Source organism: Manduca sexta, chromosome 28 (assembly GCF_014839805.1).
Source record: "Manduca sexta isolate Smith_Timp_Sample1 chromosome 28, JHU_Msex_v1.0, whole genome shotgun sequence".
Taxonomy (NCBI): Eukaryota; Metazoa; Arthropoda; class Insecta; order Lepidoptera; family Sphingidae; genus Manduca; species Manduca sexta.
Genome location: NC_051142.1, coordinates 20,291,420 through 20,315,944, shown reverse-complemented (window position 1 = coordinate 20,315,944; position 24,525 = coordinate 20,291,420). Strand labels below are relative to the sequence as shown.

General features: G+C 36.2%; 1 protein-coding gene across 2 annotated transcripts in view; it reads right to left on the bottom strand.

Annotated features, from left to right (window-relative positions):
- Positions 1–23,816, bottom strand: part of LOC119190961 (MAP kinase-activated protein kinase 2-like) — a 58,654-nt gene extending 34,838 nt beyond the window's left edge. For both annotated transcript variants that reach the window (XM_037444593.1, XM_037444594.1), the window contains exon 1: positions 23,492–23,816. In XM_037444593.1, the coding sequence (XP_037300490.1) occupies positions 23,492–23,584 (93 nt within the window). In that variant the 5' untranslated portion in view covers positions 23,585–23,816. The remainder of the gene's footprint in view (positions 1–23,491) is intronic.
- Positions 23,817–24,525: the final 709 nt, after the last annotated feature.

Genomic DNA, 24,525 nt, shown 5'->3' with positions numbered 1-24,525 from the left:
TTTTCACTGCAATCCAACAGGTTATGGGCCCAGGTCGATTCCATAACGCAGTGAATATACAAATTCAAAGTGTATTTCATCGTTTTTTTGAGAAGATACATAAAAACTCAAAATGTACCACGCGGCCGGCACCGCACTTGTTCAATTTGAGAAATTAAAAGGTATCGAGAATTACTCAACATGGAAATTTACGATGAAGATGACACTGATTCACGAAGATCTCTGGGATTGCATTACTGAGGAGTGTAATGACGTGCAAGACAAAGATTACGAAAAGAAATCATTGAAGGCATTGGCCAAGATCTGTCTGTCTGTTAATGCACCTGCATTTCCTCACGTGAGAAACGCAAAAACTGCCAAAGAAGCTTGGAGTAATTTGAGCAAGGCGTATGAAGACAAAGGTCTATGCCGGAGACTCAGTTTGCTAAGATCATTGTTTAGTACTCAACTTGTTAACTATGATAGCATGGATAATTACCTAAGCAAGTTACAAGAAACATCACAACAATTGCAGGATATAAGCTATCCCTTGGATGATGAATTTTTAGCGGTCATCATGTTGAGTGGACTGCCAGGTACTTATGATCCGCTTATTATGGCTTTGGAGAATTCCAATATAAAATTATCCAGTGACGTAGTGAAGGGGAAGCTTCTGCAGGAACATGAGCGCCGTGATAACAAAACTGACACTGCAACAGCTTTGGCTGCCTCTAAGAAATCACCGAAATGTTTTAAATGCAAAAAGTCAGGACATCTGTTTAAGGATTGTTATAAAAACAAAAGGAAGAATTTTTCAAAAGATACAACAGCTAAGGAAATGCCGAAGATGCTCTTGACAGCATTAACCACAAGTATTCAGCAAGATGTCTGGTATGTAGACAGTGGTGCGACAAGTCACATGTGTAATAACAAAAGTGTCATAAGTGATTTTGTGAGTGTAAAACCCTCATCGGTGAGCGTGGCCAATGGTGAAAAGCTGTTCACAGTGGGACAAGGAGAAGTTAAAGTGCGGCTAACAAATGGTATAAGGACAATTAAGGATGTATTTTATGTTCCTAACTTATCAGCCAATTTGTTATCAGTTAGTTGTTTAGTGAATAAGGGTTACAAAGTAATTTTTTATAAAGATAAATGTAAAATATTTGATAAACAAGATATGTTAGCAATTGCCACTCTTGAAAATGGTATATACAAATTAGATACCATTGGTCAGCCTCTGTGTGAGGGGGGTAATAACAATTTTGTTTACAGTGTTGAGAGGCAGGATATTCCATCTGAAGGTAAAGTGGCAGTGGAGTCACAAGAAATATGGCATCGTCGACTTGGCCATTTGAATTCTAAAAGTATGTCACTTCTAAGACAAGGTATGGTCACAGGAATTAATTATAATTTAAATATTTTTAATCCATGTGCTGAATGTATTAAAGGAAAGCTAAGTAAGTTACCTTTTCCAAAGAAATCCTATAGTAGGGCTACACAAGTCCTTGGTTTGGTACATACAGATGTTTGTGGGCCGATGCCATGTGTTTCATTCAGTGGAGCCAAATATTTTTAACATTTATTGATGATTTTACTAGAAAAACCTTTGTATACTTTATGAGAACAAAAGATGAAGTGTTCGAACACTTCAAAAATTTCAAGGCAATGGTGGAAAATGAAACTAATCATAAAATTAAAATTCTCCGCAGTGATAATGGTGGTGAATATATAAACTTGAAATTACAGGCATTCCTTAAAAACTGTGGTATCAAGCATCAAACAACGGTTGCCTACTCACCACAACAGAATGGTGTAGCGGAAAGGGCCAACAGAACCATTGTTGAAAAAACAAGATGCATGTTACTTGATGCAGGCCTAAGTAACAAATTCTGGGCAGAAGCTGTGAATACTGCCGTCTATTTAAAGAATAGATCGCCAACTAAAGCAGTCTTAGGAGTGGTACCTGAAGAAAAATGGAGTAATAGTAAGGTCAGTTTGAGTAATTTACGTATTTTTGGCTGCATTGCATATGCTGTGACACAGAATCGAAATAAATTAGATTCAAGATCAAAATTACATATATTTGTTGGATACTGTGAAAACACAAAAGGCTATAGGTTGGTGGATCCGGAAAATTCATTCAAACTTGTCATTGCTAGAAATGTGATTTTCTTAGAAAATAGATTTCACAATAAGTCACATGATGATACTGAAAGTTCTGAGTCGGTAGATGTACTCTTAAATGATTGTTCTGGGGTCTCTGTGAATGATATGTCCTCGGCACCAGCACTGGAGACACAGACACAGAGCACCACCAGACAGTCTGAGTCATTCACTGTAAGTCCAGTTCTATCTGATGACATAAGAAGAGATAGTACCATTACAGTGGATGATTCAGACAGCAATGACAGTGTATATGAAGAAAATTCTTCTGCGGATCCCACTTACATTTTAGGTGAAACAACCATGGAAGAAGCAGCGTCTTCAGACTCTGGAGATTTTTCGTCCTCTGAGTCCGTGCTGCTAGTGAAGAAATTAATCTGTGATGACGATCCAGACACTGTGCAGGAAGCCTTGGCAAGCACAGATGCTGCGGAATGGCACTCGGCAATGAAAGATGAGTATAAATCCTATATTGATAATAAATGTTGGACGCTCACAGAGAGACCTAAGCATCAAAACCAATAAAGTGTAGATGGGTATTCAAGAGGAAAACCGGGCTGAATGGTGAACTCTTGAAATACAAAGCGCGTTTGGTAGCAAAAGGATATACTCAAAAACATGGAGTAGATTATGAAGAAACATTTGCTCCTGTGGTCCGACACTCTACTCTGAGGACTCTGTTTGCCATAGCGGCAGAATTGGATATGAGCATTGATCATCTAGATGTAAAGACTGCATTTCTTAATGGTAATCTTACAGAAAATGTGTATATGGAGCAGCCAGACGGATTCAAGGTTAAGGGGAAGGAACACATGGTCTATAAATTAAATAAGGCCATATACGGCTTGAAACAAGCATCAAAAATGTGGTATGATAAAATTAACAAAATTTTATTGCAAAAGTTACATTTTAAGAAAACTGCATCAGAGCCGTGTGTATTCTATCATAAAGATAAAAATCACTTAATTATCTTAGCTTTATATGTAGATGATATGTTATTATTTTCTACAAGTAGTTCAATTAAAGAAACAGTAAAAAATGCGCTTATGCATGAATTTGAAATGAGGGATTTGGGTCCCATACACAATATACTGGGAATGAAAGTTATTAAAAGCAAAAATAAAGTAACTCTTGATCAGTCTGGGTATATTTTGAAAGTTCTTGAAAAATTTAACATGTTAGACTGTAAGCCAGCAAAAACTCCATTAGAGAAAGGAATAAAGTTTCCAAAATGTGATAAAAAGGATGAGCATTTTTGTTATAGAAATTTAATAGGTTGCCTTATGTATATAGCTGTGTGTAGCAGACCAGACATTGCTCATGCTGTGAGCCTCCTCAGCCAGTATAATGAGTCCTTCACTGAAACTCACTGGAAAGCTGCAAAACGCGTTTTACGCTATCTTAAAGGTACATTAAATTATGGTTTAGTTTTTCAGAAAGGTGGGCTTGAAGTAACAGGGTATGTTGATGCTGACTGGGCACGAAACGATGTCGATCGTAAGTCATACACAGGTTTCATTTTCAAAATAGGTAACTCTTTGGTCTCATGGGAGAGTCGCAAACAGAGGACGGTTGCACTCTCAAGCACAGAGGCTGAGTATATGGCATTATCAGATGCTTGCAAAGAAGCATTGTTTGTACGTAATTTTCTTATAGAATTGTTAAATATAGAATGTAAGGTACTGTTGTATAATGACAATCAGTCTGCTTTAAAATTAACAAGTAATTCAATGTTTCACAGTCGAACAAAACATATTGATGTTCGGCATCACTTTATTAGAGACACTATTAAAGGAAACATGATTGATGTAAAGTATTTGTCAACCAATTTAATGATTGCTGATGTTTTAACCAAACCTTTGTCTAAGGAAAAACATGATCAATTTGTGAAAGGACTATGTCTGACTATCTTAACTTAAACTGTAATAAGTGGTTATAAAAATAATAAATAAATACTGTATCTGCAAATTGTGTAGTTAAATAAAATTTGTTGAGTATTTGTTTAAGGGGTAGTGTTGGTATATATTATTATATTATAAACAAATGACTAACAAGCTTTTATATACTGGCAACACTGTGACTGATGTTTTAATATTTTTTAAGTCTGGTCTCCCTTCTTGTTCCAACCACTGTAATGGCAGTATGTCTGTTTAATAATAAAAAGGTTATCTTTAATTACAACCTGTTTTTCACTGCAATCCAACAAACTCAAGGGCACACACCTCTGAATTTTTAAAAAAATATGTGTGTATTCTTTGTTAATTATCGCTTGCTTTAACGGTGATGGAAAACATCGTGAGGAAACCTGCATACCTGAGAAGTTGAGGGTGTGTGAAGCCTAGGGCCTAATCCCTCTCAGTAGTGGAGGAGGCATGTGTCCAGCAGTAGGACAGTATGTAATACAGGGCTGATATTATATTATTATTATATAAATAGAGAAATCCCTAACACCCTATTGCAGTCACACCAAACAATTGCGCAAATAAATAATTGTGAACTCATGAAAAAAAAAAAGGTATTTCGTTAAATGACGTCAAACAGGGCAAATTATCTGATACTAGAAATTGCTAACGTAACATTATGACGCGATTTAAAACACAACCTTGTTGACTTTTACGATTCCTTTCTATTTTACATCAGCAGGACATTCGTTACGTCATACGCGTGACGTCACGGACAACCTTTTCGCAAAATGAGTCCACAATCAGGAGATCCGAATTATAAAAATATTATGAGACGTCACGGAGTTGTCGTTTACGATCGTTTTGTTGCTGACGTAGGTCCGTATTTTTATGGTTTGTTCATAAAACTTTGAAAAAACATTATTTCTATTACATTTGTGATGTAATCTTCGAGTTGAGTATAATTTATAGAGGGAAAGTAGTTAAAGTATACACGAGGTTTTTACGAATTGACGACCATATCAAAGAATTTACGAATCAAGTTTTGTTAGAATCTTGTTAATTGTCATCGTCATAAAGAAGCCTATTGTTTTGTGTAAATACATAATTAGTGTGTCATCGTTTTCTGCGTTTACTTCAAACTCTTTATTCATACGCGCAAGGCAAAATTACCCCACTACACCTGATAAGTGGAGTGGGCTTCAATAGAATGTTCACTGTCAAGATTTAATTACCCCTCGGCAGTCGACACAATTATGCCGGCCTGTTGGAACTGGATATAATACACAGCCTGATCCAACGCAACACACTTACATGGGTTTTAAAACCTTGTGTATGGTGGTCGCTATCAGGGCGGATATAAAATATATCCTATCACCAACAAATAAGTCCAAATATTTTCAAATTAATTAGATATATTTATTACATAGTATGTTTTTGGATAGTCATTGTTAATGACGTCACAGATCCACGTACAAGTCACACACCTATCCAACACTAGAAGTGTGATTAAGGACATTCGCCTATTAACACGATAACACAATAATGACTTTTCGTAATTGGAAGTATAAATATATATCTTATCACCTCAATGGGATTCAAAGTTGCACTTCAGGAAAATAGATTTTATTTAATTAATTCCTATAGGATTTTCATCGCTAAGTGGATTTGAATGACATTCGACTACAGACCAAGTCCTTGCTTAAGGAGGTCCCCTCAGCAACACCGCACGCTGGCACAACACGTCTTTATCCCTAGAGTGGTAGGGAGAGGTTCAACCAGGGCACCCAATTTCGCCTGTATGTTTTGTCCCATGATGTGATAGGGAGCGAGCCTATCGCCATATCGCGGACAAATTCCAATCTCCAGAAACGAAAAAGGGAAAGTGACGAAAAAGTGAAGAAGATTTTCTTTTTCTGGTTGGGCTATACTTAGTTTACGGCTTGAACAAAGGCACAAAAGTAAAAAAAAATCTCAGCTATGCGAGCTTAGATAGCTTAGCCCAATTCTTGGTCTGGCATTAGGCTAGATTCTAAGCTATAAGCTAGGCTGATAGCGACCTTGCCTTGGCCTAGCGCGGGCCGCGTCGGTGCGTTGACACGCATTGACGACATCTCTAAGGAATGTCGTTTAACCGCATAAGTACAGAGCGATTTATACGTAACTATGAGTTTTGCACTTTGTAGTAGCGGGTATTGGCCGGTAATGTGATAGTAGATTCGATTCCCCAGTCGGATAATTGTGTCCCTACGTATCAGAGGCAAAAGGTAAAATTTTCTATAAGGGAACCCGACAAACATATAGCTACTATCATGTACGAGTGCAGTCTACAAATCGTTCTAATGATAATTGGAGTCTCCATAAATTCTGCATAAAGGGAAGCCGACGGGGATCGAGTTACATGGACCATTCGCCGCTGTTACGTATTTTTTTTTATTACTTTGAATAAATGATGAGACGAGCTTGCCGCTCGCCTGATGATAAACAATACGACCGCCCATAAACAGTAGAAACATTATCCAACACCTTGAATAACAAAGTATTGTTTGGTATTCCACTGCGCTCACCATCCTGAGACGTGAGATTTTAAGTTGCATTATGTCCACTAGTTACACTGGCTACAATGTCCTTCAAACAGGAACACAACAGTGACTACACATTGCTGCTTGGCGGCAGAAATAGACATTACGGTAGTACCTACCTAGCCAGACTCTCACATATGAGAGACTTACCACCAGTATCGTGCTTGATATGGCAAGTCGTAGCTTATAACGTATTAAAATAAATCGTGATATCTCGTATGAATATTACCTATCTATCTATACATATTATAAAACAAAGTCCCCAAAAGCTGTCTGTCTGCATGTGATAAATTTTCTTAAAATCTACTGAACGGATTTTTATGAAATTTGGTATGGAGATAGTTTAAGACCTTGGGATGGTTAAAGGCTACTTTCTATGCCGGGACTTTTATCCCGGAAAACTTCTTTACGCGGATGAAGCCGCAGGCAAAAGCTATTTATATAAAATTCGTATTAATAGAGAAATAAATTGTCTAGTCACATATTGCTCGCCAGTCACACCATAAAGCCAAAAATCAAGGATTTTCATTTGTAAAATTCTTACATAACTTACTTAGGAATGTTTTAAAAAAACCAACACGCCCAAGTGGCAAACATTTATCACTAATTAGCATTCAAGATGCGACGTAATGGATATTCTTGAATGAAAATCACTCACTTGTATTCATGCGGAGATTACTTACATACATACGATCGAGGGATAATCATCTCTCGTCAGTCGACATTCTATTTACCCTCCACTCCATTTACCATCAGTTGCAGTGGGGTCTCTTTCTCATGCCCGTATAAAAAAATACGGGTAGAGTACAGAACCTCCCTTTTTGAAGTCAGTTAAAATCATTTTTAATCAGTCATCATTAAATCAATATTCAATCCTATTTAAATTTTAACTATAACATACAATAATTATATTATACCTAGTAGTTAATTCTTGTAGCTTCCTCAAACCATGTATCGAGGTAGATAAGCGCTCGCGTCATGCGCACGCGCATGCTCAATTACAGATAAATCGCTTGTAGAACGTCAAACACCGACGCTTTTGTCCCATATAGAATGTAGAGATGCGTCTTACCGGAATATGAGTACCGGAAGATCCGTTAAACAATACTGCGCAAGCGACGACTATGCTTACTTAATACAAGGTTGATCATGATTATGAAGTATTTGATAAACTTCATTTATTTTTGCAGATGAGCAACATCAAGGCTATTGGAGGAATTGTAAATATAGGACGGTATAATATTACAAATTTAATGTTCCAGGGTTACGAGCGCATTGCAAAACTCTGTGCTTTAAAATTTTGAGCAGTTTTATAGTTTATCAGTCTAGTGGCTTCATTCTCTGACAGTGGAAACTCATAACACGTCACTTTAGTTTCGTAAATTTTGCATGGGATGGTATTCGGTATACCAATTGCAATCGTCATAAGCGCATTTCGTTTTATAAACCGACTTCAAAAAAAGGAGTTTCTCAATTCGACTGTATTTTTTAAAGTTTTTTCAAACGGCGATAGCCTAGTTGGGTGTGGAACGGACTGCCAAGACGAACGTCCGCAGGTTCAAATCCCAAGGGCGCACACCTCTGACTTTTCTAAAATCATGTGTGTATTCTTTGTGAATCTATCGTTCGCTTTAACGGTGAAGGAAAACATCGTGAGGAAACCTGCACATCTGAGAAGTTCTCTATGGAAATTTCGAAGGTGTGTGAAGTCTACCAATCCGCACTAGGCCAGCGTGGTGGACTAAGGCCTAATCCCTCTCAGTAGTAGACGAGGCCCGTGCTCAGCAGTGGGCAAGTACATAATACAGGGCTGATATTATTATTATTATTTTAATGTTTGTTACCTCAGAACTTTTGACTGGATGAACCGATTTTGATGATTCTTTTTATTGGGTACCGACTCCAAAATTAGTTACCAGTATATTATGTCCAGTGTCCAGTATACCAGTATATTAGTTCAAATAGCGTGTGAACAGAGAATAAATGCCCTGGCCTTTACCATACCTTCAGGGGAATTTTATTGGATTCACAAGTATAAAAAGAAATCGGTTTCTCGATTTGTCACATCACTAGCATGCACCAGGGCTGTCAATAAATATATTTTAACTATTTACTGATATTTATCTACAGGGAAAATAAACTGTGTAGTAATTAAGTCTAATGGTTTGAAATGAACACTTTTATGTGAAGTTAATGTTGATTTAATATATTTTTAATAGTGCTTTCGGATATCCGTTGTAACTTTTTAACAATTTGTTTTTTGACATAAATTGAATACGACCGGGATAATTTTGGAAGTCGCATAGTTTCCCATTGGTCGTTACATCATTTGATTTACGAATGTAGACCATATTAGTTCTAGTGATTCGTGCCGTATCAAGTTATAAAATATAACATCTTAAGTAATACTTTAACTTAACAAGCAGACCCTTTAGTGGACTCTAAGCCCTTTAATAAAGCAATTGAGAACTATAGGGATTAAATAGTAACATTAATTACTATTGTTTTATACCTAACACCAACAAAAAACATTTAGAACCGGCTAGCATTAAAGTTCCATCAGTAAATGCACATTTATCCTCATTAAAGTTGTATTTGATCCCTCGGGAGACGGGACCTTCGCAGGTGCCTCGAAGGCCGCTGTGTTACAGCTCTTGGGTCGATAAGATGGCGCGTTGGCGGGGGGGAATGAGGGGATAAAGGACTCCAAGGTCTCTAAGCAACGATTCCTGGGAACTAACGACTGTTCGGCATAACCATTCCTCAATCTTTAAGGCTACTTCGATAAGCTACTTTTCTTCTTACGCAAATAAAGTATTTGATCTTAGTAATTTTAGTAATTGGTAGGTACGTATTATAAATACGAGAGATTGGATGTTACAAGTAAATTTAAGAAACACCTGAACGGATTCGGATAAAATTTGATATACACATAGATTCAACCCTGGTTTAACATAGGCAACATTTTACATCTTAATAGTACCTACACAATATGACTATTATTCCGGGGAGGCTATTTCATGCGTTAAAAATCTGTTGGATTTCTAAAACATATAGGATAACAAAGAAAAGGTCAAGCGACAATTGTCTATGAGAACCTGTACATTAACCAAGTTTAACAGTGAATTGATAAGTAGTTGAGGATGAGAATCTTTGACTTCAATTCAAAATGTACGCGTAAATCTCTCAGTTACGAATTAAGACATCTGCCAACTTATCTATATATATAAAAATCAATTGCTGTTCGTTAGTCTCGCTAAAACTCGAGAACGGCTGAACGGATTTATCTTATCTTGGTCTTGAATTATTCGTGGAGGTCTAGGGAAGATTTAAAAGGTGAGAAAAATTCGAATAATTGCCGGGAAAATCCTCAAAACAGCATTTTTCTATTTCCCATACAAACGTTTTCTAACTAATACGTAGAGTCAATTTGTAATTTATTACCGCTGCATAAAGTTCAAATTCGCGTGCGCGTTGGAGGATCTAATATCGCGTTCTGAAACTCAACAAAAGTGAAAGTGAATCGCGAACGCGACAAAATTGCATAGTCTCAAAATACATAGTACATAAATAGTGGTCGGCTTCGAGAAACTCAATTTTAGCTAACTTCAGTTGTTAATCTGTCCGATTATTTTTTAATAAGACTATATAGAAATCGAAAGATAAATCTTAAGTTTTGTCACAAATTAAATTATAAATCTTAAGTTAAATTTCTGAACGCAATCATAATATTTGACATTAGATTTGACAACCAACTAATAGCTAAATGAGCGGGAAATTTTCTCACTTTGATTAATTACAATTTACGATGCCGAGGAGAAGACGACCTGACTTAGGTCGTCGTAGTCAATCAAATGTGCGAAGAGCTACCTCACGTGCTAACCGCACTGATGACCAGAGACAGACAGATCAAGAAAATAGTCGTACTGCTATGTCAGAATTGCGTTCTTTAGTGAGTGACAATGTAGGAGATAGGCTTAGAATGCAACGAGTTCGTGCACATCAAACACAACAACAGCAAGCTAGACATAATGAAATTGAGCGAATCTGCAGACGCAGTGCTCCTGTGATTCTTGAACGAGCTGCATTCCACTATGATCCGGCAATTGATTATTGTGCCGACAAATCGGTAACAATTGGGGAAATGAAAACAATTTGTAAATATTGTAAGGCGTTAAAATACACTGGTGAATCTACTGGATTATGTTGTGCTGAAGGCAAAGTAAAATTGCCACAATTGGTCCCACCACCAGATCCTTTACGCTCTTTAGTTTCTGGGATTGGAAATGATTCTAAGCACTTCTTGACCAACATTCAGAAATATAACAACTGTTTCCAGATGACATCATTTGGTGCTACACATATTATACAAGACAATTTCATGCCCACTTTCAAGGTATTATATAAGAATAATTTTTTATATTATTCAAGTTTGTACTAAAATATATATATCGGAAATAATTAATGGACAAATTTTTAAAAATTACAGGTACAAGGACAAATTTATCACTTACTGGGAACTCTGTTACCACTACCTGATGCAGATCATCAATTTTTACAAATTTATTTTATGGGCAATTCAGATGCGGAAATTAATAATCGTTGTGCTCACAATCCAACAGTGAAGAGAACCATTGTCCAACAATTACAAATGTTTCTTCATCAGTATAACAATTTAGTAAACATGTTCAAAATAGCATTGGATCGGATGCCATCTGATAGCCATAATATTATTATTCGAGCTGACAAAACACCTGCCGGTGAACACACAAGGAGGTTCAATTCACCTACCATTGATGAAGTGGCTGTTGTCATTGTGGGAGAAAATTTACAATCTAGAGATATTGTGCTTCATCGTCGGAATAGTGATTTAAAACGTGTATCTGAAACACACAGGAGTTATGATGCACTACAATATCCTTTGATCTTCTGGCAGGGGAAGATGGATACCATTTTAATATCAAAATGGTAAATCAAGTAACAGGTAAATGAATTGAACAAGATTAAATAATATTTTTAAATTCAATTCATCTAAGTAACAATTTAAACATTTATCATTTTTGATTGCAGGTGCTGAAACCAACAAAAAAGTTAGTGCTATGAATTTCTATTCATACAGACTCATGATCCGTCAAGGTGAAGTAAATCATATTTTGATGTGTCAACGACTTTTTCATCAGTTTGCAGTTGACATGTATGTCAAAATTGAGACTGAACGATTGACATACATCCGTTTGAACCAACGACGGCTACGGTCAGAGGAATACATCCATCTCCGCGATGCTATAAATGCTGATGGCAATGTGAATAATGTAGGAAGAATGACAATTTTGCCAGCTACTTATATAGGAAGCCCACGCCACATGCATGAATATGCTCAGGATGCTATGTCATATGTTAGGCATTATGGCCGCCCAGACTTATTTGTTACATTCACATGTAACCCAAAATGGTCCGAAATCGAGAAGGAATTACTACATAGCCAAACACCAGTTGATAGACATGACGTAACTGCCAGAGTTTTTAAACAAAATTAAAATCTCTCATGAATTTCTTAATAAAGCATTGTGTGTATGGCCGAGTCCGTTGTTGGATGTACTCTGTAGAATGGCAAAAGCGTGGATTGCCACATGCGCACATTTTAGTCTGGTTAGTGGACAAAATAAGGCCAGATGAGATTGATTCCATAATTTCAGCTGAAATTCCAGATGACATAGTTGACCCAAAATTGCATGCAGTAGTTACCAAACACATGATACATGGACCTTGCGGACATTTCAACTACAATTCACCCTGTATGGTCGACGGTAGGTGTTCCAAGCGATACCCAAGAGACCTGCTTGCTGAAACCATAACGGGAAATGATGGATACCCATTGTATCGTCGGCGATCAGTTGCGGACAGTGGGCGATCGGTAGTTGTGAAGGTAAGAGGACAAAATGTTGATGTAGACAATCGTTGGATTGTGCCATACTCGCCAATATTGTCCAAAGCTTTTGAGACTCACATCAATGTGGAATATTGTAATTCTGTGAAGTCGATAAAGTACATATGTAAATATGTTAATAAAGGTAGTGATATGGCTGTCTTCGGTGTAACCAATGCAAATGATGAAATATCACAGTACCAGATGGGTCGCTATGTAAGTAGCAACGAAGCTATTTGGCGTATCTTTTCATTTGCGATCCATGAAAGACACCCTACAGTAGTCCATTTGGCAGTCCATTTAGAAAATGGTCAACGAGTTTATTTTAATGAATCTAACGCGGCAGACAGGGCGGCACATCCACCGTCGACAACATTAACAAGTTTCTTCACAGTCTGTCAAACTGATGATTTTGCTCGCACTTTGCTGTATGCTGACATGCCACGCTATTACACATGGAACGCATCATCGAAATCGTTTCAGCGTCGAAAACAAGGAACACCAGTTGAAGGACATCCAAATGTATTTGCTTCAGATGCTCTGGGTCGCATCTACACAGTACATCCAAATAACGATGAATGTTATTATTTGCGGTTGTTGTTGGTGAATGTTCGTGGTCCGACATCGTTTAAACAACTGAGAACAGTTAATGGACAGCTGTGTGCGACTTACCGTGAGGCATGTCAACTATTACATTTACTTGAGAACGATTCGCACTGGGATGATACGCTCAAGGATTCCGTAATATCTTCGTCGCCGCATCAAATTCGTACATTGTTTGCGATTATCATATCGACATGTTTCCCCTCGAATCCAAAAGATTTGTGGGTTAAGTATAGAGATGACATGTCTGAGGATGTTTTGCATCGTGTGCGCCGTCAAACTTTGAATCCTACACTACAAATGACTGAAAAAATTTACAATGACACATTGATCATGATAGAAGATATGTGTTTATTGATGGCAAATAAAGTATTGTCGTGTTTGGGAATGACAGCACCCAATCGTCATATGCACGATGCATTAAACCACGAGTTGCAAAGAGAACATCAGTACGACATTGAAGCATTGGCCGAAACAGTTCGTACAAATGTTCCACAATTAAATCAACAACAAAAGAATTGCGTACGACACTTTGATAGAAGCTGTGAACAGTGGATCTGGTGGAATTTATTTCCTTGATGCTCCCGGAGGAACCGGAAAAACGTTTTTAATTTCATTGCTTTTGGCGAGGATCAGATCGCGAAATGATGTTGCTCTAGCGTTGGCTTCATCTGGAATAGCTGCAACTCTGCTAGAAGGCGGGCGAACTGCACATTCTGCCTTGAAATTACCACTAAACATGCAAATCACCGAAACACCAATTTGCAACATCGCCAAAAATAGCGCAATGGCCAAGATCCTACAGGTATGCAAATTGATTGTTTGGGATGAATGCACAATGGCCCATAAGAGGTCACTGGAGGCACTGGACAGAACGTTGAAAGATCTTCGTGACAACCAAAATATTTTCGGTGGGGCCATGATTCTGTTGTCAGGTGATTTTCGTCAGACTCTTCCAGTTATTCCCCGATCAACTGTTGCTGATGAACTAAATGCATGCCTAAAATCATCAAATTTGTGGCAGTACGTAAAGACACTCCACTTAACAACTAACATGCGAGTATTTTTGCAACAAGATGAAACTGCAAATGTGTTTGCGAAGCAGTTGTTAGACATTGGAAATAATAAAGTTGCAGTGGACACCTCGACCGGATTCATCACATTACCTACAGATTTCTGTCACATCACAGACTCAAAAGTGGAGCTTATTCAGCGAGTTTTCCTAGATATAGCGCAAAAGTTCAATAACCATAATTGGCTGGGTGAACGAGCAATATTAGCAGCGAAAAATAAAGATGTCGAGGATCTTAATGCGACCATTCAGAATTTTCTTCCAGGACAGTTGGTTTCCTTCAAATCAGTCGACACCGTAATGAACCAGGATGACGTAATCAACTATCCCACTGAGTTCTTAAATTCACTGGAATTGCCTGGATTACCACCTCACAATTTGCAGTTAAAAGTAGGATCAGTTGTCATCATGCTGCGTAACATTAATCAACCTCGACTATGCAATGGAACAAGACTGGCTGTGAAAAGACTGATGAATAACGTCATTGAGGCGACAATCATAAAAGGAAAATACAAAGGAGAGGATGTCTTGATCCCGCGGATACCGATGATTCCAACGGACTTACCATTCAATTTTAAACGCTTACAATTTCCAGTACGTCTGGCCTTTGCGATGACCATAAATAAATCGCAAGGACAGTCGTTAGAAGTTTAATGGAATCAACTTGGAGTTTCCCTGTTTTGCGCATGGACAATTATACGTCGCGTGTTCGCGCGTCGGAAAACCGTCTTCTTTGTTTATTTACACACCACAAAACAAAACAAAAAATATAGTTTATGAGAAAGCTTTAAATTAATTAACAGACTGTATTTTAACAGTGTGTCTGTGAATATCAAATTTAAACCTTATAAATAGCCAGTATTTCAGGAAAACTCTGTTTTCTAAGTAAGCAACATGATATATCGAAAATAATAATAAAACTTCATGCTTTATTCAATAAATGCTTTTTTATTAAATACGGATTCGATTTGTTTGTTTTAAAATCATTTTATACAAAAGATTAGGTCTTTTATTTATCGATGAGGTAGTACGAAGTCTGCCGGGTCAGCTAGTTATATATATATTAATATAATAATATTGCTTTTGTTTGTTACGCAGACTCTAAACATGGCGATATTAAATTAGTTTAGTAGTTATGGTCAAATAATTTTAAGATGCAAGTAAAATAATATTTCATAAGAAAATAAATTTGTAGTATAAAACAGGTTTAGTTTAAGCTGCCAATAGCTTTAACATACCAACTTAAAAAAGTAGTTTAAATGATTTAAAGATATACAGACAACCCTACTCCTATTATTATTATATAGAAATGAAGAATGTTTCTTGCATGAGTATGTGAGTTCAATGGCTGCACAACGCACGGACAGAAAAAATATTTATCAATATTCTATTAGGAGCGTATGACTATCGCGAGGTCCCGAGTCCTATGTGCAAGTTGACCAATCTTTATATGTAGCCCTCAGCTGCATAGGCATATCGAAAAAAAAAGATTAATAAAAAGAAAATTGGTCATGATTGATCCATTTATGAGATAGATAAAAAAAAAAAAGATTGGGTCGTTTATTAAAAGTGGCGATTAGTGAGAGATGGGTAGATAAAACGATGTAGGGAATCTTTTCAAAGAAATCAAGTTGGTTAGAGATTTGTACGGACTTAATATGGCTGATAGAAGTGTGACGTCACTGATAGGCATAACGTATCCGTCAAACAATAATTCTTTAATGCCTATAAAAATTCGTCATGTTTGACGACATTCATGTCATACAAGTATTGTCGTAGTAGGACGCACAATCTGTTTGCTGTCCCACGGTGCCGTACTGTAGCACGTTCTAGATCACCGATTCCACGAACTCTCAACGCTCTTAAGGCTCTCTTTAATAGCGCACCAGATTTTGACGTTTTTTCGGCTGATTGGAATGTGATCCAGTATGAATGCTTGCAACTATTGTGAAATTAATTCATGATACCGCATATTTCATGTAGTTATTAAGTGCATTATTGATCTGTTTCATATGTTACTATAGTTATATGTGGTTATTATTAACTTAATTAGTGTAATTGGTTTATCCGTTCTAAATGAAATAAATAAATTGTAATTTTTGAGAAGGTATAGTTTGTATTGCAAAAAATATGTGGAAATTGTCCCACTAGGGGTCTAATTTTTATCTTGGGTAGGTCCCTTGTATCATGTTTCTAGATTCTACTATGTTTGCCATTTCGACCGTCAGGGAGGATGCATGCAGTTTCATTCCATTTTAAACGGTATCACAGCATACATAATTATTGGGAATTACAAGATTACACACATAATATGACGAGCATAGTTCTGTCATACGGTGCTTGATCCACTCAAAATTGCCACGTAGCTAGCTTTTTTTTGTGTTAGGCAGGGCAAACTGGACTCACCTGATGATAAGTGAAAATTAGCCCAATTGTTTAAGTTTTAAAACTAAACTACTGGAGAAAAATTTTAAAAATAACTATGTGATCGATCTAGACATATATTTTTTCGAACATACAAAGAAATTTCCTGTTCATAAAAGAGAGTTCTGAGATAAAAAAAAATTAAAAAATACACGTTGAATTGATAACCGCCTTTTGTTGAAGTCGATTAAAAAATGTCGACCAGAAAGTGACACATATCCTAGGATATTTTTAATACGGTGTTTATTACATGAGCGAATACTTATTCTCGTAATTTAATTGCGTATACTATAATTAACCAATATTTTCGAGGTGTTTACAGCTGACTAGTTATCGACGTTTGTACAAAAATTAACAACGTGTGAAACAAATTATTGGAAGTGGGACAAAAATAGACGGGGACGGTTCGAAATGTCACGGTGTGGGGGAATAAATGAGAATTAAGATACAAATTAAAACTCGGTAGTTTATTAAGGAACTGAATGAGTGTTAGTAGAGCTATTATGTAGGTTTTATAATGAGGATGGATGTTTTTTTTATATGGTTACGGCAAAGTCACCCCACTACACTAGATGGTAAGTGGAGTGGGGTCCAATAGAATGTCGACTGACGAGAGCTGATTACCCTTCGGCAGTCGACCCAATTATGGCGGCGTTTTGCTATCAGATATACACGCTGATTTCCGAACGCGACACACTTACGTGAGCCACTATGGTGGGTTTTAACACCTTGTGTACGGTTGTCGCTATCCGGGCGGATATAAAATATATCCTTCCAGCAAAATGTATGCAAAATGTTATTTAGAGCTACTATAAAGCTTTAATAACAAATGTCTCATGGTAGAAGTTTGATGGTATATAGCATGAAACTAAAGCACTTCAAACAGTAATTAAGGCACTATATAACTATTATGTCTTAGTTTCAGAGTAACGAGCGCAGTGGGTGCTATAAACTACTTTGTAACTAAAACTTCTGTGTTTAGTCTTTGAATTAGCGCGGTATGTCGCATTCCACTAATGACCTGCTAAGCCTTATTGTATACAGTTTGGCGTCATAAAACACGTGTCATTGCCGATGCTTACAGGAGTTGCAGTGGTAGGTGTAAGGGTGGAGTAGTCACATTTTTTCATTGCTTTAAATGACGAGACGAGCTTGCCGTTCGCCTGATGGTAAGCGATACGACCGCCCATTAACAGTAGAACCACCATCCAACACCTTGAATGCCAAGGTGTTGTTTGGTATTCCACTGCGCTCGCCATCCTGAGACATGATATAAGTTTTATTATGTGCAATAGTTAGTAGTGTGTTAGTCAGGTAAAGTATATTGTAATATATGATGTCTTTAAAGCTGTATTTAGATTGTGAAACTTTGGTCGGTTCCACTCCCTTAAAGAAGGGCCTCTCCCAGATGAAAAGCAGCCTATGTAGTATATTAATCGGTGACATGATCTGCGTGCCTTATTCTATTTAAATTTACTTATAATTTTTTGACTGCACTCGTGTCGAACCATTATACTTTCATATCGATTCGGTATATAAAAGAGTATAATGGTCCGAGATCGCGAAATATGAGAAATCGATTAGTTTTTCCTTCCTTCTACAATCTTAATACTATTAGGTTATTATTATTAAAATTATCAATGCGGCGGGAATGACATTTTACCTTGTTATTACGATAATGGTCAATAGATAATTTAACCGGGACCTATTGCATCACTTACGAATTAATGCTACACGTTATATAAATGTACAAGTCACTCTCTAATCTATGCTTCTAAATAAGTACTATCTTCATTGGCTTTAATACAATATCGACCAAATAAAATTTACTTGAACCGTGTGAAGGTCCTTAGTGTGGTAAAAAGTTAAGAAGATTACTAAGTATAACGAATAAGTTTTGATTATAAAAAATAATACTAAAAAAACTGTGATACATGCAAACCACACGTGACTTTTAAAAACTATATTACAAATACATTGTCACACGACTTTATTACATTTTCAGTAACTTCTTTTGAACAGATGCAGTAAAATTAACAATTTAATTATCGGCACTAGAGTACCTAGTAATTCTTTAACATCAGTATATAATAATATCAGTATATTAATGTCCCACTGCAGGTCACGGGCCTCTTCTACTACTGAGAGGGATTAGGCTTTACTCCACCACACTAGTCAAGTGCGGATTGGTAGAATTCACATCCCTAAAAATTCCTATAGAGAATTTCCCAGATATGCAGTATCCCTCACGATGTTTTCCGTCATGGTTAAAGCAAGCAATAATTCATAAAGGATACAGACATAATTTTAGAAAAATCAGGTATTTGTCCTTGGATTTCGGACCTCCGGATATTAGTCTCGGCAGTCAGTTCCACAACCAATTACGCTGTCACCGCTATTGCATCAATACTTAATTAAATTATGTTGCCAGACAATCCAGTGTCTGGGCCCTACCGAGGCTAGATTAGGTCTAATCGTCTTATAACTAGACTAGCTGTGCGGCCAGCCTAAAGCTGGCAGTACCTGCTTTAGGCTGTCCGCACACATTCGGTTTCCCAATCCGGCAAATCAGATTCGGAATTAAACGTGACTGGCACAAATGTCACGTTTTTTGAATTAGGAACAAACGGCGAAATTTTCGAAACTGACATCAGTTTTTTTTTTAAACGAAAAGAACGTGTGCGCTTTTTTAATCATTTTCTATGTAAGCTGAGCGTTCCGGTCTCTGAATCAGAATTCCTGATCAGGGAACCGAGCGTGTATGGCCGGTCTGAAAGTAGCTCGGGGGGGCGGGTCCTAAAATAAGGGTTTGTTTGACACGCTGACTTGGATGACTTGTTTTGATAGATATATTCATACGAACACGTATCAGCCTTTAGGACAGTTTTTGTTGGAATCTGTCAATAGACAAAACGGTAGTACCAACCTATACAGACATATATAACCTGAATAGTATGTTTTGTACGAAATTTTACGATATACAATACGCAACAAAATACCTTAGCATGCGTCTCTTAACCGAACGAGGTCGATCGATTTTATATTATCTCCCATAATGTAGGACCTGCGGGCGATTCTGATATTAATCAACAATGACACGTTGATTACCTTTAGTGTTAATATAAACAAAAGATTACAGCGATAACGGTATGCAATATTACACAATAACTGGAAATATTAACGCACGCTAGTGTAACCATGTACTCAGGGCTTTTTGGTGGAGGCACGAGTGGAAAAACAAAATTTCGAAAATATTGAAAACAATGTTAAAAAATACAGGAAGGGGAGTGGGAGTACAAAAATTATTGACTTACACATATCGAGAATTAATGTGCTCCCAAAAAAGGAGTCACAAATAAAGGCTTGCGTGTACCTATCTGACTAGTGGAAGCCCCTGCCTTATTTTTTGATAGGTGCCAATAGGGGCTTACTGAGTTAATAATTATGGCGGTATTATGCGCACAAAAAGCTTAAAACTATGAAATTTAAACACTATCATAATACCGACACAATAATCACGAATATATATAGTGTTGAAAAAGGAATGAGTTAGTTATAACTTATATCAGAAGTGAGGGGCCTCAAGACATATTTTTCATTTTGCACGCCTTAGTAATAAGATATAAACTTGACGGTATATTACTGAGTCATATTTCACCGGAAGACACCAATAATATAACCCAAATTACAAATCGGAGAACATTTTTTTTGTTTTTAGAAACACGGTATTTTTACCCTTGCAACACAGTACTTCTCGATATATACATAGGCACTGGTGCGGTGACTGGAATCGTTGAATATTCTTTGTAATGAGTCGGATGGCACCACTTATGCCTTAGCCTTTAGGCGTAGAGATTAGTTTTGGGCTAGCGATTTTCGTCTTGCCTTGATGTTTTACATAAAAAGTCTCTTCAAACCAGCGGACGCCGCGTAACGTACACGAATAGCCAATTCCATTGACATCATACCCACGTCACACGCATAGGGCAAGGCATATCACCTACATATAGCATCTATTATTCCATAGGGCAATGCATATCATACGGAATCAACATCTATTGTACCAACTTCATTCACAACAAATATGTTTACGCCATAAAGTGTAATTAATTACCATTTTGTTTGCCTTCGAACAATAAACAAGGACATGTTTTGCAACATGAGACAAATATTTTCCGAACAATGTCTTGCCAAACAGCTGAGATTATAGGTACAGTAATAAATACCAGACAAGTGTGAACGGGCTTGCGCATTTAGGGTTCCGTAATCTATATTTTTTTTATTGCTTTGATTGACGAGACGAGTTAGCCGTTCGCCTGATGGTAAGTGATATGACCGCCCATAAACAGTAGAAACACCACCCAAAACCTTGAATTACAAAATAATGTTTGGTATTCCACTGCATTGCTCATCCTGAGACATGAGATGTTATGTCTTATTATGTCCAGTAGTGACACTAGCTACAATGTCCTTCAAACCGGAACACAACACTGCTGATTGGTGGCAGAAATAGACATTGAGGTGGTACCTAGTATCTACCCAGGCATACTCTCGCGTATGAGAGACGTACCACCAATTTGTGGATAAAATAAACGAGTGTGTGTTAAATAAAGCTAAAATCACTGATTGAATGCTAATCTATAGTTTTATTACCTTCAGTCCATTAATTCTCTTTGTAACAGTGGGTGGTAATAAGCTTGTGTGATATAGTCCCTTTTTATCTTGGGAATGTACTATAACACAATGAATGGAGCTTTAAGAAAGAAGTAATTATATATTCTTATAGTTAATGTATTTATGTTTATTTGTCCAACATGCAACTAACTTTGTACTGCTTCATTGTATTGTAAATTGTTTAATTTATATCTATTAGTTAATAGCTTCAATAGGTTACCTCCTTTGGTAAAGATTTAATTACAAAGGTCTTCATAATTATTGAATAGGACTTAGCAATGATATAATTAAACTTTAAAATTGTAAATTTGCAATTCATCATATGGATAAGCATTTAGTAATGTTTAATTAATATGTTTTTTTGACAACTCATTTCATTATTGACCAGGATCCAATTTTGCAGGATAAAAAAACCTAGCTAAGTACACTCAGAACTGTCCTCCAGTACTCCAAATTCCGTACAAATCAATGCAATAGAAGAAAACAAACAAAGCATCCATATACCTCCAGAAATGTTGACATTTATAAATTGGAAGTAGGATTCAATTCAAGATTTCTTTCCAAACAAGCTTTATAATTAAATAATTCTTAATTGCAAACGGGTACTTTGGTTTTACCAACTATTACCAATTATGAACTAAATTAGCACTAACTCTTGGAGTTTGAATTATAAAAATATAATTGTCATATTAGTGACAAAGTCACTTTAAAGAGTAATTCTGATGTTCAGTTAGAAATGTTTAATACTACCACATAGTTGGTGTGATGCTTCCCATTATGAGAAGTGTTATAATGTAAAGGATTACCTCGATGATCAGACGGTTTGGAAAAACAGTCCTGCACACCCTGTCCAACCCTATGTTAACGCCAATATTATAAATTAACTACATAAACGTCTCATGTGTACCTTTCTACAATTTTGACATTATGCTGGGTAACAGTTTTAAATTTCCGTGACATATTTTATTTTATATTGACTCATTGAATTATCAATGTATAATAGACGACCGACCGATCATTTTGTTGCACCAGCCTTTAAAATTTATAATCTAAATTATATTGACCGAGATCTATGACAAAATATGAATGAAAAATATTATGTTTGTAAATGTAGGCGTATGCACGCTGTACACTGACTGTTTCATAGTTTTTATAATTTTTTTAGTATTATTGTTTTTTTTCGTTAATTTTTAGTTATTGCTAAATACTTTTATGTGGATTTTCTCCGCACTTTTACACGGTGATGTCGTGGATTAGCTTATATAATTAATCAGACTTTGTATAGAAAAGACTTATTAAAAAAATATATATATTTAATAACAATATTATAAAAGAATGGACAATTGATGACAAAAAATAAAGCCCGGAGTTTCTTTCTGCCTTTCTTCTTAGGGTAGTCATCGCTAGGTAGTTAGTAAAAGGCTGGTAGGTTAGCTAGGTTAGGGCTTTTATTGTCCTCACCGGTGAGGATCGCGACGCGTTTCTACCTTATTGCTTATTCAAAAATACATATATACATCATTTTATTTCTTCTTCCCTGCCAGCCTGAGCTGGCTTCTTTGTTTACCAAGTATATTTTTCATTTATTTTATTTTCAATATAAATTGTCTTTGTTTATATAAGCTAATCTAATTAAGTAATAATTTAATATTCTCATGTACCTTGACTTATCATAAGTGCAACTATGTTCGCCTACGTGATGAATAAAGCATTTTTATTTTTTTTTTTATTTATAATAAGATGTGAGGTGATACTGACATCTTGATGATATTATTTTATTTGCATTTATTTATGAAGTCTGTCTACTATGGATTTGTGCAAAAACATCTAGAAAAACATTAATTTGTATTGGAATGCTACCCCCCGCTTCACGCTTTGTCTAATCGGTTCGAAAAAAAAAAGCTTAGTTTCACAAGTTGTCGGTAATTTTTCTTGAATTTGAATTGTTAAAAATTACATAATATTATTAAATACAGAATTTCAAATAAACATTCCTTTATATGGCGCGACTTTCCCGAGATTTCCGGAACGCATCGTTGGGACCGATAATGATAACTCGGGTAGAGCTAATTTTGAACATTTACGTCATTTTTAGTAAACACAAATGCGTTCCACGAATAATTGCATTTTTCTGAGAATATCAAACATTTCAACCGCTGAAACTTACCTTTCCATTGATCCCAAGGCCGAGGACTGTGTTCGAGATGTCGTAATCGTCGGTAATAGGCGTAGTTTTGATGATTTTGTTGAAATTACTCATTGTGTATCACGAACTTTTTTGTAAATAACATTCGTTTCCACACAAAATTTTACACGACACAGGAACTTTAACACTTAAACTGATTGTTTGATTTAGATTTTAAATATTCAAACGCAATATCCTCATACACAAGCACTCGAGTGATGATATTTTTGGGGACTTTAAACTAAGTTTAAATGTACTAATGACAAATCCAAGTCCACCCCACTGCCACACTGATCATGTCGATGTCGCACTCACGGAGGTGTTAATAGATTTTGTTGCCAATTAAAATAATATAATAATGAAAATACTTTAATTGGTTAAAACTTAGTAATTATACCGAATATTATATTAATCGTACTAAATGATTTTTTATGTTGTGCAATTAATAATAATATTTATAATTATATTTATTAGAAGTTACAGTTTTTTTTATAACGACATCTAGTGTTCATATGTTGTCCAACATATATAGTGTAATAACGACGTGATGTATTTTGGCTATCCACTAACAGATGACGCTACTATTTCTGATAATGGCAAGTAAAAAATATTATAATCCACAGACAGATGGCAGTATTAACTTTTACTTTGTAGAATTCCTGAACCATGACCTCCCCAGACTTGTATAATATACAGTGACCATGGCAGGATGTTTAGGCACAAGTATATGTAATTTGTCAAAAGAAAATAATTTTACTTCTTAGCAATATAATACATGCGAAAGATTGTAAACATGGTAGGATCATTATAATATAATGTTATGGTTGTTAAACATCGAAATGTCCACGCAGAAACAGTAGAACAGATTTGAATGAAATTTGGCATACTCATAGGCTAAGTTCTGAATTAACACATGCATTACTTTTTGTCATGGTAATTTGCTCGCATGAGAAATAATTGAATTCTTTAATCAGTTTTTTTTAAATGGCACTGGCGTCCAGCTTTTATTTTTGTCT